We start from the raw sequence: 17,881 nt of genomic DNA, 5'->3' as shown, positions 1-17,881 counted from the left end.
TTCCTCATTTACAGACAATTAATTCTGGCTTATAAATGTGATCTTATTTTGATCACTTCTAAACTCCTACAAGGTAGTAAGGGCAGGTGTCACTGTTACAGAGAGTAACAATTCGCTAAGAATTTCTCTACACTCAGAACATTAAACCATAATTTCTGCAGACAGGGTCATCAGTTTTTCAAGCTCCCCAAATCATATCCAGCCAAACAAACCAAACTTCTTGTTCAGAAAAGTGTTTGAAAATTTAATATGCGAGAAACCATCTGGAAGGTCTTGGTACACAGGCCCAAGATTCTGGATTTCTCTGTCAGGAAACATAATTGGTCTGAGGACCACACTCTGCGTGTGTCTGACTCCAGAAGATTTTTCTCTAGAAAAATCCAGATACTTATACAGATTTCAGTGAATTTTTAAAAAATTATTTTATTTATTTGTCCAAGAGAGACACTGAGAGTACAAGGAGGGGGAGCTGTAGGGAGAGGGGGAAGCAGGCTCTCCCCTGAGCAGGGAGCCTGATGTGGGATTTGAACCCACGACACTGGAATCATGACCTGAGCTGAAGGCAGATGCTTAACCAACTGAACCACTCAAGCATTCCAGATTTCAGTGAATTCTTACTTACATGTATGTGTTGGGGGTGGGGGACATTAAGATAATCAGTCTCCTGTTGAATATTCTGTCTGGTCACAAGATAGAAAAACCTGCTCTAGTTATACTCAGAGTCACAATAGAAAGAAAAATCCTCTTCATAAATGACTTGGGAGATAATTTCTTCCTCCAGTAGTGGCCATTCTACACTCTCAAACAGAGGGCAAGTTGGTTAGACACATCTCATATTCCTGTGATGATTGTATATTTTTTATCTGAAATGAAGGAACTCTTTCCCCGGAGGTGTCTTTTGTCTTATCAGACTGTGGTTTATTCCTGCACGTTGCAGCTGATATCTCCCCATAGAGTTTTCTCTTACTTGTGACTCCGCATCCCTGTGACACTGATCGAAGGCGGCAGTTGGTTCTCTTCCTACCAAAGATTTGAGCAGTCAACCACAGATGCCCAGTACATACTTAGGTCATTTCTATTTGAAAGGTGAAGAGAGTGTTAGAATCATAGTAGTTTAATGCTAGAATTAGAATAATTCCTAAATCGATGGTTCTGGTTTGTCTGCACAAGGAGGAACCTAGAACACCGACATGCATGTTGTTTTCTTGCACTGACGACTCAAATGAAATGTTCATGAACCTCATTCTTAAGTATATCGGATTTGCCATTTCTGCCAATATGAAGACATTAAGATCACTCAGGAAAATTTAGGCACATTTTAGAGTAAAAAAGTCCTTTGTGTGAAAATACTAAAGCTAAATTACTGTCTTCTTTTGAATGTATAGTCATTTTCTTTTTAGAGGAATGTGGATGCAATTGTATAAAACAACTCTGATATGTTTTAGGGCTTGGTTTGCTAGGTTTGTTTAGTGCTCACTTTTACTAACAGGGCAGGTTTCAAGAACATAACTTCATTTTATGTAAGTTTCGATCAGATAGGTCTAGTGTTTCTGGTGCAGAGTTTGCATTTTTTTTTTTTTTTTTGACCAAAGAAGAGAATGTTATTATTGGTATTTTAAGGTACGCAGACTCATTCTGTAGACAGACTCTTGCTCGGGCAGCTGGAAAAAACGTGTATTAGGCACAACAGGTTATATAACCAGTATAATCATCAGAGGGCACTGATGATGCACCTGTCTCTCCATGGCCAGCCACTTAGAAGCTCTGGCACAGAATCTGAAACCTGTGGTTTCAGGGACAATAGACGCTGAAAGTAAAATTGCAGTAACTACTGAAAGGAGCTAAAAGAATCATACATTATCGCAAAAACAAAATGTTTTTGGTGGGATGTGCACAAAACTAGGTAAAAACAATGGGTAGAGAGACATGGAAAGCCTGGTGGAAATGCACTGAACACAAGCACGCCAGCTGGCCAGCAACATCCCAGCGCCGATCTACTTCGTTGGTAGTCCTGGTGCTTCTCAAACATCCGCCATGATTCCCACTATGCTAACATTTGGAATCTAATTCAAGACCTGCGCCAACAAGTCATTTTATTTAAAATGCTTGTGCCGAGATTGAGGGCTATGATTGTTAAGTTTCTCCTATATATGAAGAGTTGTTGAGAGGTCCATTTTATGATACACGGGTGTTGTTTTAGATTTCTGTCACGGCTGCACCCAATTATTCGCAAGTTTAATGGCTTGCAATAACACACATCTGTCATCTTACAGCTCTAGAGGTTAGAAGTGGATCCATGTTACTGGCTGGAAATCAAGATGTCAAGAGAGTTGTGCTTTCTGCAGGGTCTAGGGGAGAATGGGACCTGCCCTTTTCCAGCTTCTAGAAGCTAGCCACATCCTTGGCTCATACCCTCTTGCCTCTTCTTCCGCCTTCAAAGCCAGCATGGGAGGGAAGTCCTTCTCATTTACATCTCACACTTCTCCCAGTCTCTCCTTTTCTATCTTCTTCCACGCTTGTGATGACACCGGGCCTACCTGGATAACGTCCCTGTTATGGCTGACTCGCAACCTTGATTCCATCTGTGACCTTAATTTCCATTTACCACATACGGTAACATAGTCCCAGGCTCTAGGAAAGAGGACATGGACATCTTTGATATCCCACTATTCTTCCTACTACAGGTATTAAAAACAAAGTCCTGTATTTCAGGAGAGTGTTAAATGAGATTTTCTGCTAGGTATCCCTATACATGGTTTCATTGTTTTTCTTTAAACTCAGATGCTTTTATGAAGTAAAAAGAAAAATGAATCTTGAAACTCACTTTAGCAATTGCGTAACGAGAGCTGTGTATTAAGAAGGGACTAGAACCTTGAAAGCGGTTTTCCCCGTTCCTGTGATATTTGACTGCAATCTATATCCTGTTTGCCAAGGTTGTTGTAACAAAGTGCCACAGATTGGGTGGCTTTAACACAAATTAAATTTTCTTATAATTCAGGAGGCTAGAAGTTTGAGATCAAGGTACTGCAGGGCTGATTTCTTCCGAGGCCTCTCTCCTTGGCTTGGAGATGGCGGACTTCTCCCTGGGACTTCGTATGCTCTTTCCTCCGTCTGTCTTCATCTCCTCCTCTTCTTTTCTTTTATTATTATTTTTTAAGATTTTATTTGTTTATTTGAGAGATACAGTGAGAGAGGGAGAAGGTCAGAGGGAGAAGCAGATTCCCCGTGGAGCTGGGAGCCCGATGTGGGACTCAATCCTGGAAGTCCGGGATCATGACCTGAGCCAAAGTCAGCTGCTCAACCAACGGAGCCACCCAGGCGCCCCTCATGTCCTCTTCTTACAAGGGCACCAGTTGTACTGGGTTAGGGCCCACCGCAGAGACTTCATTTAACCTTTATTACCTCTTTAAAGACCCTGTCTCCAAGTACGGTTACCTTCTGAGGTACTGAGGGGCTAGGACATCATCATACAAATTCTGGGAGTGAACACAATTCAGTCCCTAACGATATCTAAGAGATTTAATAATTAGCCTGTAAAAGCCTTTACATTACTAGAGAACCATTTGTAAAAATCAGTGGGGCAGGGGGATACAACTTGGACACAGATACTCACTGACAGTTACTCTCAGGTAGATTTTTTTTTTTTTCTAAAAAAAATGGTGATTTATTTTGCTTTAACATACAATGGTAAATACGGTGGGATCATCAAGTTTCCAAAAAATTTTGCTGGGCTGACTTTACACAATTACAATACTAATGTAAGCTCATTAATTCTTCCATTTCAATGCAGCAAAGGATCCAATGGACGCCTACTAGCAGCTTGGCTAAAGATGGACATTAAAATCAGACAATACGCCGTAAATATAAAGCACTTTCCTCCAAATGTGTATAAAAGTTTTGAAACAAAATTCACCATCTGCTCCACAGGACAGACGGTTTGGATTTAAAAAAAAAAAAAAAATGCTCCAGACCAGGAATAACATAACCCTGTGTAACAACACTTATAATACAGTTTAACAATATTTTATGAAAGACGTGTGCACTTGAGAATGAAAAAAAAAATCTGAAGAAAAACAGTAGCCAAGGAACTGCACAACCAAAATATGAAAATCATATAAAATAATTCCACCACTATTTAAATGCCGAATTTAATCAAGCAATAGTGAAAACAAAACAAAACATCATAATACAACCTTCTGTTTAAAATAACAGCACTGTTCCGCCTCTTTTCCACTGAATTTTACATATGAACAGACTATATATACTGGTTTTTCAGAGAAACGTCCATTTGGTCTGTCACACACCAGTCAGGCTTGCGCTGGATCCTTTCCGAGGACACACACAGCTCCGCCGCGGGGCCGTGCTTCCGCCGGTCCGGGCTAGGGGCAATGTCTCAAGTATAATACGTTTCTCTCTTCTCCTTTACACAGTGCAGAGTAGATGGGCTTCGGTTATGTGGATTCTCTTTTACTCCAGGTCACTGTCTTTGTCTAAATTCAAGGCAGTATTCAACGGGGTGCAGAAGTTGGGCTTGTCGGAAGGGACGTAGCCAGGCAGACACACGCACTTGTAGGAGCCTTCGGTGTTGATGCACTTGGCGTTCTTGCACAGGGACATTCGGTTGTTCAACTCGTCACATTCGTTTACATCTGCAATAAGCCAAACCACGCAGGTCAACAAGCTCCCCCACGACTCTGAGAGGAGATGTCACCTAGAGCTTACCTGAGGCCCTGGGGTGTCCGGCCGGGCACGGCCTGGTGGTTCTCTGCTCTCCCCACCGGCCAGTGAACGGGACAGTCTTCCTCACTACTGTCTCTCGCAGTCATACTCAACATAATACAACTTTGTACATCTGAGAGGTTCTAGAATTTTCTTCCCTATTTAATACAACATGAACATTCAGCCGGCTTGACATTTTAGAGTCAGAACTCGAGAAAGTTGGAAGAACTTTCCTACTTCTAAGTTCCTTTCTGCAGGTATGAAAAAAACCATTCAGATTGGTCGACAGGAATACACAGAAAAAGAACCAAGCAAGTGAGCGGAGAGCCCTCAAGGCAGCCTCTCTAAAGGCTCGAGTTACCTTCTTCGATTTCTTTCCATGCACTTGAAACACCTGTAATAACCCAGGTTTACCTCTCTTCCAGACCCACTGCCGGCGGAGACAAGCAAAACTAAACTGGGGAAGGGGGTTGCTGCCGGAGGGAGTAGAAGCACCACAGAAAGCGGAAAAACTCGTAATTCAAGTGCCAGGCCCTGGAAGGTGGCACGGCTCACATGAGGAAGAACAAAGGTATGCTGACCAGTCTTTTAAAAATAGAAGGGAGGGCCATGCGAGAGGCAGGAAGGGAGGGGGAGGGGTTTTAGGAGGAACGTTCTCCAGAATGATTACCACCACAGTTATATTTTTTTTGGATGTTTACAATCCCTTATGCTGGTGTTGGTACTGGGGAAAACACTACTTGCTGCAGAGTCAAAAGCTGAAGTTAGAATCCAACGAATTACCTGGAACATTCTGTCCTTTTCTCCTGAAGTACCACAATATGAGTTCTTAAATGAGCTGTCAATGTTATTTTTTAAAGTTGTGGTCAAATATACAAAACATAAAACTGGCCATTTTAGCCACTTTTAAGTGGGTCGTTCGGTGGCATGCGGTATGTTCACACTGCAGGGCAACGACCACCACCGACCACCTCCAGAACGTCTCTCCTCTTCCCAAGCCGACACTGCGGATCCCTCTTAATGTACTCAATATTACATGCGATCTGGCCACAGGGGATGTTAGGGCGAGCATAACCAGCCAGAGGACACACAGCGCCCTTACCAACACAGGTCATCTTGGCCATGTCCAAGTGATAGCCATCGAAGCAGTCACAGGTGTAACCTTCCTGCACCCTCACACAGCGGCCATTCTCGCACCCGTTGAGGATGCCACACTCTTCAGCCTGCAACTCCTCAAAGCTATTTAAAAAACCTGGAAAGGAGAAGACAGGAGCCAGGTTAGAAATCTGCAGCCTCTGGGGCCCCTGGGTGGCTCAGTCGGTGGGGTGGCCTGCTCTTGATTTCGGCTCAGGTCATGATCTTGGGGCCATGGAATCAAGCCCCGCTTTGGGCTCCGCTCTCAGCTCAGCGGGGTGTCTGCTCGAAGATTCTCTCCCTCTCTCTCCAACTGCTTGCATTCTAGCTTTCTCTCTCTCTCTCAAATAAAGAAATCTCTCAAATAAGTAAATCTCAAATAAATAAATCACAGCCTCTTATACCATCTTTTAAACTATATAATTATCAAGGTTATGGTTCACCATATATACATGTTTCAGACACCTGTTTCAAATGCCTTCAAGTTAGCAGTAAAATTTTATGTTGAATATACCTATATAAAACATTAAGCACACGATATTAAAAACTCTGTATATATTGGCCATGAGTAGCCCCACATCTTGAATTCTGATAGTGTATATTAAAATCACAAAAAATGATAAGTATGGATTTTGGTCTTGCCCTTACTTAACAGAAGTGTTTATCTAAAATTCCAAATTTCTGGGTGGCTCAGTGGGTTAAGTCGGGTCATGATCTCAGATCATGATCTCAGGGTCCTGGGATCGAGCCCCGCATTGGGCTCTCTGCTCGGCAGGGAGCTTGCTTTCCCCTCTCTCTGCCTGCCTCTCTGCCTAGTTGTGATCTCTGTCTGTTGAATAAATAAATAAAATCTTAATAAATAAATAAATAAAATTCCAAATTTCCTGAGTTCTCAGTAGGGCAAATGGCCAAACATCTTTCAGGATGGAACCAATGGAAGTCACTATCACAGGGCAACAGACATTTGCTCAGAAGATCTGTAGAGAATTTTAGGCTGTGGTTTTTCACTTGGAGTTCCCCAGAAAGCAGTGAAAAGCCAGGCTGGCCTTGCCCCATAAAGTCTGTTTGTTTGCTCTAGCGTTGGAATGAGCCTTACAAAAGGGCTCTCAGGAGATCAAAGGATAAAGACAGTAAAAGGGACTCGAAACATTCTGATAAATGAGAAAAGTACATCATACTTGTGTTTAGAAAGCCAAAAATCTTTTTTTTAAGGGAAACAAAGAAGTCCTTGTCTGGCTCTTTTTATAGTTCAGATATCTTTAAACTGATTTAGAGCTAGCGTTTAGTAATATAAAAACAGATTTAACAGGCATCACGAGTGTTCAGCTCTCTTTCTAGAGAGAAAAGTTGTAAATATAAGTCCATGGTGACATAGACACACTGTTGATGTAGGCTCTCCGTTCCCCCCACCCCCTACCCCACTTCTGAACCTCATCATGTGTCCGCTTTAAAGAAAAAAAAAAAAATTCAAAATACGGCTATAACTCTCCATCTGGCCTCTGAAGTAATTCTCCAGTGTAACTGCAGGGGGCAGCAAAACATCACTGCTTATGCGGGGCTGTAAGGTGTAACTCAAGTGATTTTAAAATTAAAACAACAACAACAAAACACACCCAGGGATGCCTGTGTGGTTCAGTTCGTTAAGTGTCTGTCTTTGGCTCAGGACATGATCCTGGAGGTCTGGGACTGAGTCCCGCACTGGGCTCCCTGAGGAGGGAGCCTGCTTCTCCCTCTCACTCTGCCTGTTGTTCCCCCTGCTTGTTCTCTCTCTCTCTCTCTCTGGCAAATGAATTAAAAAAAAAAAAAAATTAACACATCTATGACAGGCCCTTTTAAAAATTTTGAAGAGGAGAAAAAGAAAAGTGAAAGGCCATCCAGATTTTGTCTTTAGGGCCCGAAAGCCAGTTTGAAAAATACTTTAGCAAATAAAGTCTTAATTTATGAAAATATTTTCAAATTCTAGGTACTACGGCAAAATCATTTTGACTTTATAAATACTAAAATTTTTTATTATTACAGAAATTAAAACATGGAATTAAATTTTGAAAACTCCTAAACACACACATCAAGCAGACTCCCGAAAATACTTCTACAGGAGTCTGCAAAGTACAACCCCTGCTCCAAATATGGCTGGCTGCCTACTTTTGTAAATACCGTTGTACTGAAATACAGTTGTCCCCATTGGCTGACGTGTTGTCTATGGTTGCTTTTGCAACATCCGAGCAGGGCTGGGCAGACTTGCAGAGCCTTTTGCAGGCCTGCAAAGTCTGAAATTTTTACTCTCTAGTCCTTTATAAGAAAAAACTGATTTCTGCTCTAGGAGATTCTACTTTTATAGAGTACTGCCTTAACCAAAGCTACCCCCAAGCTATCAGTTCAACTTTCTTAAATAACCAGAAGTCAGGAGATAAGAAACCTCAGCCTTCCCTCTGCGTTACTCTGTACCCAATACAATCATTTCATCAGCAGGGCCAGAAAGAAAGTCCTTGCTCCTGGTCTGGGAAGGAGGAGCTATTTCTCATAACCTGTTGTAAGTTTAAAGGCCATTGACACAGTCAAAGGTCAAGGTCTAAGAATTGCATCTCAGCTTCCTATGTTGCTAAATAGGAAACTGAGGTGACGCCAACATGCTTATTTCTTAACATTTGTAGTGGATTAGAAAAGAGTTTTAAAGCAACATCAGCATTAAAAAAAGAAAGAAACAAAGTGCACAAGTCAGAACATTTCAACACGAAGATTCCTGGAATCTGGACTCTACCTAATGTGACAGAAGTGCACACAGGAGCCACATGACTGTGGCATACATAGCTGCTTAAAGACTTAACCTGTTACTTGGGATTTATGGCGCAGGCCAGCTGGGCTTTCTTTCAACCTTAATATTTCTTCTCCCTTTTTATTTTTTAAAGGTAGATGCCCATTGACCTGTAACATAGTCATAGGTAAGTGCAGAAATTGTAAGTGCACAGTCTTACACCTGTCGGTGTCTTTAGACACATTTCATGAAGTAGTGCAGGGTTGTATGTTGTTGATTAAAAGTAAAAATCAGAGGTATTAGAAGTTGGGAGACTGGTTATGCTTGGGGCAGGGGGGCCTGGCTGGGAAAGGGCTTCAGGGGGCCTTTTGGATGCTTGTAATGTTCTACACCTGGGTGAGGGTTACACAGGGCTGTGTTAATCAACTTGGCAGGACATATACAAGGCTGTTTTCATAAAGCACTGTTAATTCTGGTGAATGATCAATATATATTTCCATCAACACCTCCCTTAAAAAAACACAAAAAACAAAGGAAGGCAGAGGAAGGAAAGAGAAGGGGAGGGAACAAAGGAAATACTCTGACTCAGAACTGAAGTTGCTCGAAATGTAGCCACAGAGCTTGGGTTGCTCCTCGGGAATCAGGTCATGGCCAGTGTGCTTTGTTCACAGGTAACAGGGTCCAAAGAAAGAAAAGGCTTCACTGTGTCTGCAATTCAGCAGTGTCTCCAAAGTCCTAACTCCAACTCCCCGGTCTGCAGGGATTTCCCTGCCTGGAAAATCTGGTGTCGCTTTCCCCACTGCAAGGAGGGCCCCTCTGGGAGATGTGGATGAGGCAGCTAGGATCCACACTTCCCCATTCCCATTCTTGAAGTGAGGAAACCTATTCTTTACCAATACTGCATTTGGAATTTGAAAAGCTGTGGCTTCCCCCAGAGAAACCTTTAGCTTGAGTGGCTTCCTTATCCAGGACACTCCTGTTAACTGTCAGACATTTTTTTTTTCCTAAATGGGATCAGGGATCCCAGAGGCACACTCCACCTTCCACGGAAAAAACTCTGCACACAAATCTTGGAGAAGCCAGCATGCATCATTCCTTACTTAATAAATCCCCCCTGAGTTGATTCTCACAATTTCTGACCAGAAGCACAATTTTTTTGACCTCCCACTCTAAAATACCTGTATTTTGGCACAGTTGACATGCCATTTCCTTGTGTGGGAAAAAGATGGCAGTTATACCCAGGCTTTCAAGAAACCCTGCCCCTTATGTTAGACCATCATGGAATGGATAAAGAAATGATTTTGTTATGGATATGAGATCTTTTTTTTTTTTTTTAACTTTAAAAAAAGTGGACCTATCAGTATCCCACCAGCATGCCAATAATTTGATCCGATATCTCCCAAACTCGAGCATGCATAAGGCTCACGCAGAGGACGGGTAACACCGCGGGGTCTCACCCCAGCGTCCCATTCAGCAGGTCTAGAGTGGGGCCCCGAAGCTTACGTGTCTGACAGATCCCCAGGGGCTCCCTTCTGAGAATCATTGGGTAACTTTTAACCACAGCTGAGCTTCAACAGAACTGAAAAGTTTGGCTTACGGTCCTGAATGAAGTAGGGATCGGCTTCTGGAGCGTACTGTTCGCTGAAGTCCACCAAGGCATCCCGTCCATATGGGCGCCGGCGTCCCGTGACGGGGATGTTACACAGCTGGGCATAGTCGTCTGAGAAGGAAATGACAAGCCGTGTGAGACGTCATGGCCGTTTGCCAGCACCGGGGGACACCCCTCACAGCTCAGAGCACCAGGTACTGGCCAGCCTCCTCCTCCCCACCCCTGCACGGGCACCACTGGGTCCAGAGCTGTCTCCATACTCTTCAGGGGAGCTGTAGTCGCCCCGCACACAATGACCTGCTGGAGGGCGTCACTCAGCTCCTACCTGGAAGACCAAACGCAGCGGCTGAGCCGGTGGTAGGCCGAGTTCCAGGAGAGTAAGGAACCGTGACAGGAGCCAGTGCTCAGAGGACAGCAGGAGGAAAGACTTTATCTGCAACTGTCAGGTGTTATCACCGTGAAGGTACAGTTGTTCTTACCGACAGGGACATTCGTTTTCATTCGGAAGTGACAGAAAAGTTGGATCTCTGGTGATCCCAAAATAACACCACCTGGCAACGATGCCTGTATTGTGACTATTCTTTTTCTTTTTTTTTAAAGATCTTTTGTATTTACTGGACAGAGGGAGAGAGAGAGAGATCACAAGCAGGCAGAGCAGCAGGCAGAGAGAGAGGGGGGAGCAGGCTCCCCGCTGAGCTGACCAGAGCCCGATGTGGGGCTCGATCCCAGGACCTTGAGATCATGACAGAGCCAAAGGCAGAGGCTTAACCCACTGAGCCACCCAGGCGCCCCATGTATTGTGACTATTCTAATTCTCTGCTCCAGGCTGGGTCTAGATGAACAAAGTATTACCGTAGCGGTGAGGGCGACCGTCCTAGTGTAGTAACAGCGGTAGCAATAAGAGTAGCTCAGAGTCTAGGACGCTGGCTCTGTGCCAGGCACCGTTCTAAGCACCTACCACACATTAAGGCACAGAAACGCTCGCACCGGCCTACGAAGAGACACCATCATCACCTCTGCTTTACGGTCTCAGCGCCTCTGAAACCCTTGCCTTTACCTCTTCCACACCCCACACAGATCCTTCTACAGTTACCGCTTTCCACAGGCCATATTCCTACTCTAAGCTGGGCCAGCCCCAAGGCCACGTTCCAGACTCTCCAGTAGTTCCCTCACAGGACCCAGCTGGCGCACGGGATCTTGGTTTTCCAGATGTTCCGGCGTTACTGAGCATGCAAGGCATTTCACGGTCCTCGGCTCTTGCTTGAGTTTTGGAGCAGAGTTGTGGCAAGGTCTAGAGAAGAGAGCTTTAGAAGGGGGCGCTTCACGGTCTGGACACACGTTGCACCGAAATATACTGCCCAAGGATTTATCTAGGATGGTGAAAATCCTGGGGCTCCTCAGACTTCAGAGGCTCTGCCAGAACTGGGGAGCTCTGTCCGGAGGCCCCAGAACCGGATGGACACACTCAGGACAGTCACACAAAGCAAAAGCCACACTTGCCCGGACCGCAAATTGGGGGTAATTTTCCTCTCTTCTGTTTCCTCCTGTGACGTACAAAACTGAAGAAATGCACTAGGACAGAAATGCCTGGATGGCTCAGTGGGTTAAGCATTTGCCTTTGGCTCAGGTCATGATCCCAGGATGCTGGGATCGAGCCCCACACTGGGCTCCTTGCTCAGCAGGGAGCCTGCTTCCCCCTCTGCCTGCTGTTCCCCCTGCTTGTGCGCTCTCTCTCTCTGACAAATAAATAAATAACATCCTAAAAAAAAGAAAAGAAAAAGAAATGTACTAGGGCAATAGTGTGAATTCTCGGGCTTTCTTTCACCCTCTGTCCCCACTTGAAGGAGGCAAAGATGTGTGTGTCCGTGTGCATACAATTCTCTCCCCGAACTGCACAAAGGAAACATAAGGCCAGAAAAGACCCTGGACTGGTAGGATTATGGTTTGCCCCTTCCTCAAAATTTCCCTGTATGAAAGCATTCCAGGAACAGCATACGGACCCCAGATACGCCAACACCTTTGAACGAAACCATTTCAGAAGAAATATTAATTTCATTAAGGAAACAGCTAAACCTGGAAAAAAAAACCCTCAACTCCCCCTGCCCCCAAATCCACAAAGAGAACTCAAATGGTTGTCGGCTCCGCTTCAAGTTCGAAAAAGAATTAAGGATTTCCTCATGAGAGCAAGACTGCCGGAGTGTTTACAGGTTCCCAGAGCTGAGGTCATTTTCTTTCCTGACATTTTCTGTAGGTTTGTGGTATATCTGAAAGGGAGAGGGTTCAGTATCTTACACCCAAGCAAAGCTTGTGGATCAAGAGCAGGTATTAAAAATAAATTCATGTTCTTATTTTGTAAAACTGAATCCGGAGGTGGCTGAGCACAGTCCTAGCAGACATCTGCCAGGTGGGGAGGCCCTGCTGAGCCTTGAGGGTCCCGAGCTGTTGAAGGACATTGGGTCCTTCAGGGCTGCCTAGCCCTTAGGCCTGGGTCTTTCCCTAGATCATGCTTCCTCCTCCACGGAATATGCGGGTCCCTCCCCTCCCAGACCTCACCAGCCGGCACTGCAGAAGAAAAGGGCCCGCAGGGAAGTATGAAGGGGAGGTACAGCTGCCTGGGAAAGGGGGTACCTGACCCGAAATGAAGATGACAAGTAGGATCTACTTTGCCAGAAAAGGTATTTGGGATTTATTTGAAAGAGCTTGCCCGAAGGCGTCAAGAAAGCAAGCTGTACGCTGTGTTTGGGCACTACCACGCGGTTCCTAAGGTGGGCTTCTAACTGGACCCGGGCTGGTAAAGGGGAGGATTGGGGGGACCTCAGGGATGCACCGAATCTTCTTTCCCCGCCCTTTCTTCCTCATATTTGGGATTCTAGAACTTACTGTCCTTTGCTGATTTACTTTCTCTCACACATTAAACATTCCACATTTCAAAACAGTCTTGGTCAGTTATCGGAACACGATTTCTGCATGAAACATACGCTCTTTCGTATCTGAGATGTGCTATGTTCCCATCATCACCAGGACATGCACTTTGAATTATTTTTCTGGAAGCACGGACGGGTCTACCGTAATCCATTTGTGCCGCCCTTCCCATCTGCTCTCGTTCTCGGCCAGGGTCAAGGGTGAAGTAAGCATCGGGGTGATGGGAGGAACATGGGCTCTTCTGGAGCCAGAAGCTGGGGCTCAAAACCTGACTGCACCACTTACTTTCCAGTTTAGCAATTCCGGGCAGGGCTCAGTTTCCAGATCTGTCACACGGGGGTAACAATTCTCATCTGTCTACCTCTGGGTTACTGATGTATGAAAATGAGATAGCATTACGGAACGATCCTGAATTTTGAATCACCAAGGAAATGGGGGTTCCAATTTATCTCAGAGGTAAGAATCGCTAAGTGCAAATAAAGAAGGATTTTCAAAGATAGTAAAAGAACAAGTTTCAGTGTCAGCAAAAGGTAAAGGCAGTCGTCAGCGGGCAAAGAAGTACATAGCAGGGGCCCCTGGGTGGCTCAGTGGGTTAAGCCTCTGCCTTCCGCCTAGATCATGATCTCAGGGTCTTGGGATCAAGCCCTGCATCGGGCTCTCTGCTCAGCAGGGAGCCTGCTTCTCTCTCTCTCTCTCTCTCTCTCTCTGCCAAATAAATAAATAAAATCTTAAAAAAAAAAGTACATAGCAGAATAAAGAGCAATAAAGCGCGCTCTAGATGTTTTTAAATATTCTTTCAAAATTATTTGGAATTTTTTTTTTTAAGATTTATTTATTTGACAGACAGAGGCCACAAGTAGGCAGAGAGGCAGGCAGAGACAGAGAGAGAGGGAAGCAGGCTCCCTGCTGACCAGAGAGCCCAACGCGGGGCTCGATCCCAGGACCCTGGGATCATGACCTGAGCCGAAGGCAGAGGCTTTAACCCACTGAACCACCCAGGCGCCCCTTATTTGGAATTTTTAAATACATGGAGGGAAACTCTTGCTCAGTCAACACAGGAAGATGTCTTCATGGACCTGATCTCAAACAACAGGGGACAGAATGATTTGCTGCCTTGACACACTGAATTACCTGTTCAGGCAGTGAGAGCAGAAATACAAGATTAACGGACCTCAGAGAAGGGGACTGACATTCAGCAACTCTCATTATATGCCTGAATCCTTTAGCGAGGTCCTGAGTACACAGACTTATCCTCTTCAGGGGAGCGACTGGAGAGTCACAGACTTTTCTGAGACTTCAGCAAGGCATCCCCTTCAGGAACTGGGCATGGGCATCATTTCTAGCACCTGTTGGGCCTCTGAGCACCCCGAAGCCACAACCAGAACCCCTTCTGGCTTGGAGGTGCATGGCCTTGGTTATCCCGAGGGCTGGGACATGGCTACACTCCAGCTTGGAGACACAGTGAACTGTGGTGGGCGGAGGGTACGGAACCCAGGAAAAGCAGATCCCTGAACTATTTCTACAACTTCCCAGGAGAGCACACGAGACTCCCTCAGCTCTCCACTTCACCCAGCTCAGCGTGTGGGGATGAACACATACTGTGCCTTCTCTAAAACACCTTTTACTTAAACACATCAATGATGATTACGTGCCCCGTTGCCTGGGGATGGATACAGAGACAAGTCTGGCTTAGCAAAGCTAATACTTGAGGCAAATACCATTTCTGAGCCACCATACAATGTGTTCATCTGGGATCTACGATACGAATGTGAAATGAACAGAAAATGGAAATATTCACACCTCAAAGCCACCCCCCTGCCGTGCATTCTTCACCCCAAGGACAAATGAGAAGGTCTTGCTCAAAGCTATGAAAGACACACATGGGACAGCATGGGACACCGTCACAACCTGGTCTAAACAAGATCCAGGCCATCGATCACACTCCTTTCCCTGGCATGGAAGATTCCTATGACAGATGGTGTGGCTTTGATTTTAAATTGGAAAAAAAAGAGAAAAAGAAAAAAAGAAAAAAGTTTAGAAATTACCCCCTGGAGCCACTGGGTCTGGGGCCTCTGCTGTCAGCGGCCCTGAGAAGCACTTTACTCTATCCTGGCAGGAAATCTCCTCTCCTGATGACAGGCCCATCTGCAGGGCTGGTCTGGACGGTCCCACGCCACGATGCCCCTATGGCATGTGAGGAGACCGGGAGGTGAAGGCTTAGTCGAGACAGATTAAAGCCAGCTGCTTTGAGAAATGAGGACGAGGCTGTGTTTCACGGTCTACACACCGAGGCTAAAAATTCAGGGCTCTGAAGTTTGAAGGGCGTTATTTTCAAATAGAGGAGGACCAAGGACCGATTCTCCTACAGTAAGAACCGGTCATATTCTGCTCCAATTTCTAGAGTGGGTGTTTTTCTCAGAGTCTTCCACACGTATCACCGATCGATGACGGTGTTTGGAAAACACAGACGCACAAGCAGGACACGAAGGGAGAGGACAGGGAGAATGGAATGAGCATTTCCGCCCGCGCAGGCCGAGCCGGCAGTATAAACAGGCATTTGTGACTGAAATCAGCAAAAGCTCTGAGGTTAGAAACACAGTCGCCAATGACAGAAAATGCCAGCCAGCACCGACGACAGAGGACTGTGTGAGCATTCCACCGGCCATGTCACATCCTGAGGAGCTGGACACCTGTTTGGGGTGGGTGTGTGGGTCTCTACTTAGATTCTGCTCAGAAAAAACTCTGACCCACAGAGCCTGGGGAAGAGGCTGTAACCCCGTTTCCCGGATATTAAAACCTGCTGAGCTGTGAGAGAAAGCAGGGTTATACTAACAAGGAAAAGGACCCGGAGTCACAGGTCTTGGGTCCTAGTGCTGCTTTTCTGCTTTCTAATTCCTCGGACTGGACCCATTTTTTTGAGCTTCATCTGCTCAACAGGATTAGGGTACCTGCCCTTGCACTCTCAAAGGCAAGTCACTGTCTCATTCTGTGACTCTCGTTCACTCATTCCGCCAGACACGGAGAGTTATTATGGTCAGGGTGGGATATGGGAGAGAGGAAGGTCACAACGATGCTGTGAACAAGGGTGCATACACAGTGACATGTGCAACAGTTGATCGGGACCACAGAGAAGGTGATGACGGCAGCCAGCCAGGAAGGTTCACCTTGAAAGTGAGCAAGTGTAGTAGGGCAAAGGCCAGCGAGGTGAAGGGGAGGAAGAAGGTAACTCAGAATCACAGGCATATGTTAATGGATAAGAAAGCTTAAGAGAGGGGAGCCTGGGTGGCTCAGTTGTGAGGTGTCTGCCTTTGGCTCAGGTCATGATCCCAGGGTCCTAAAATCAAGTCCTTCATCGGGCTCTCTGCTCAGCAGGGAGCCTGCTTCCTCCTCTCTCTCTGCCTACTTGTGATCTCTCTGTCAAATAAATAAATAAAATCTTAAAAAAAAAAAAGCAAGCTTAAGAGAAACAAAAAAAGTACCATGTAAACACTGGCTACTCTAGATCCCTTCTTTAGGAACTTCGAAGAAAAAGGACTGTGAACTCTCAGGGATAATTAAGTTCCCCTACGTCAGCTGCTGTGAGCTTTTGCCCACATTTTTCACTTCCATCTCAGAACACCCTAGGAAACTATCGCAGTTAATTCCTTTTGTTTCTGATTTATCCCGTCACTTGTCCTAGTTTAGGTGAGAGATTCAAATAGAAAATGGTCCATCTGCAAAACCAGGTTCTCTTCCGCAGCTGACTTTCTGAAACCCCGCAAAGAAAATTATTCAGTGCGCTCCCTAGATGGTAAGCCCCAGGTAAGTACGTAGTTCGGCAATAAGCATTTGCGACTGAAATTCCAGGGAGAGTAATAACCAGGAACGCTGATGAGCTCAGCCCCACCAGGGTCAGCTCTGTCATTAGCAGGATTTATGTTTATTGAACGTGCTCGATTTATTAGGTGAAAGAGATCAAATTGCTTAATGTTCAATTAAGCTGTACTTGTCGAGGACAGGGAGGTAATGAAGTCTAAAGTCTTGGCAGGGTTTATGTTCTGCGGGACTCCCGTAAATGTTAATGCTCTAAGGAAACTCATGGACCACAGACCAGCCGGGCTCCCCCACCCCAGCAGTCACCTAACGCTGCCCTTCCAAGTTCAGTCACTCTTTGCGTTTCCAACAGATTGCTGTTTATTTAGCCGGACTCTCCCGGAGAGACAGATTAGTTGGGTACGAATGCCAAAAAGTGGAGGCTCCCTCTGCTTTCTAAAACCTGGATCCAAAATTTATACACTTGTAATGGTATTAAATCATGCCACATACGAAAACCCTGAAATAATGATTGATCTCTTGTGAATTTCTTATTAAGGACAGCATGAAGAGTTTTCCCCATTTCTAAATACCCAGGGCTTTGGAAATAGAGCATTCAAGTCTTACATTCAGGCAATCACAGGGGACACGGGAATGAGGTAACCTCTAATGTTTGATAGGAGAAGACCGAACAGTATAATAAACAGGCAAACAAGAGGACAGTTCAACATGTTCGTTTTCTCAACTGATTTACCTCATATTTTCTTTTTTTTTTCTTTTAAATTATTTATTTGACAGAGATCACAAGCAGGCAGAGAGGCAGGCAGAGAGAGAGAGTAAAGGAAACAGGCTGCCCGCTGAGCAGAGAGCCCAACGCGGGGCTCGATCCCAGGACCCTGGGATCATGACCTGAGCTGAAGGCAGAGGCTTTAACCCACTGAGCCACCCAGGTG

At 45.3% G+C, this 17,881-nt stretch overlaps 1 protein-coding gene across 13 annotated transcripts in view; it reads right to left on the bottom strand.

Annotated features, from left to right (window-relative positions):
* Positions 1-3,634: 3,634 nt before the first annotated feature.
* Positions 3,635-17,881, bottom strand: part of LTBP1 (latent transforming growth factor beta binding protein 1) — a 406,971-nt gene continuing 392,724 nt past the window's right edge. For all 13 annotated transcript variants that reach the window (XM_044261743.1, XM_044261746.1, XM_044261745.1 and 10 more), the window contains 3 exons: positions 10,203-10,325; positions 5,822-5,971; positions 3,635-4,649 (listed from right to left, as the gene is read on the bottom strand). In XM_044261743.1, the coding sequence (XP_044117678.1) occupies positions 4,468-4,649; positions 5,822-5,971; positions 10,203-10,325 (455 nt within the window). In that variant the 3' untranslated portion in view covers positions 3,635-4,467. The remainder of the gene's footprint in view (positions 4,650-5,821; positions 5,972-10,202; positions 10,326-17,881) is intronic.

Source organism: Neovison vison, chromosome 8, assembly GCF_020171115.1.
Source record: "Neovison vison isolate M4711 chromosome 8, ASM_NN_V1, whole genome shotgun sequence".
In the NCBI taxonomy this organism is placed as follows: domain Eukaryota; kingdom Metazoa; phylum Chordata; class Mammalia; order Carnivora; family Mustelidae; genus Neogale; species Neogale vison.
Note: the sequence above shows the minus strand (reverse complement) of the source record. Positions and strands in the feature narration are given on the sequence as shown.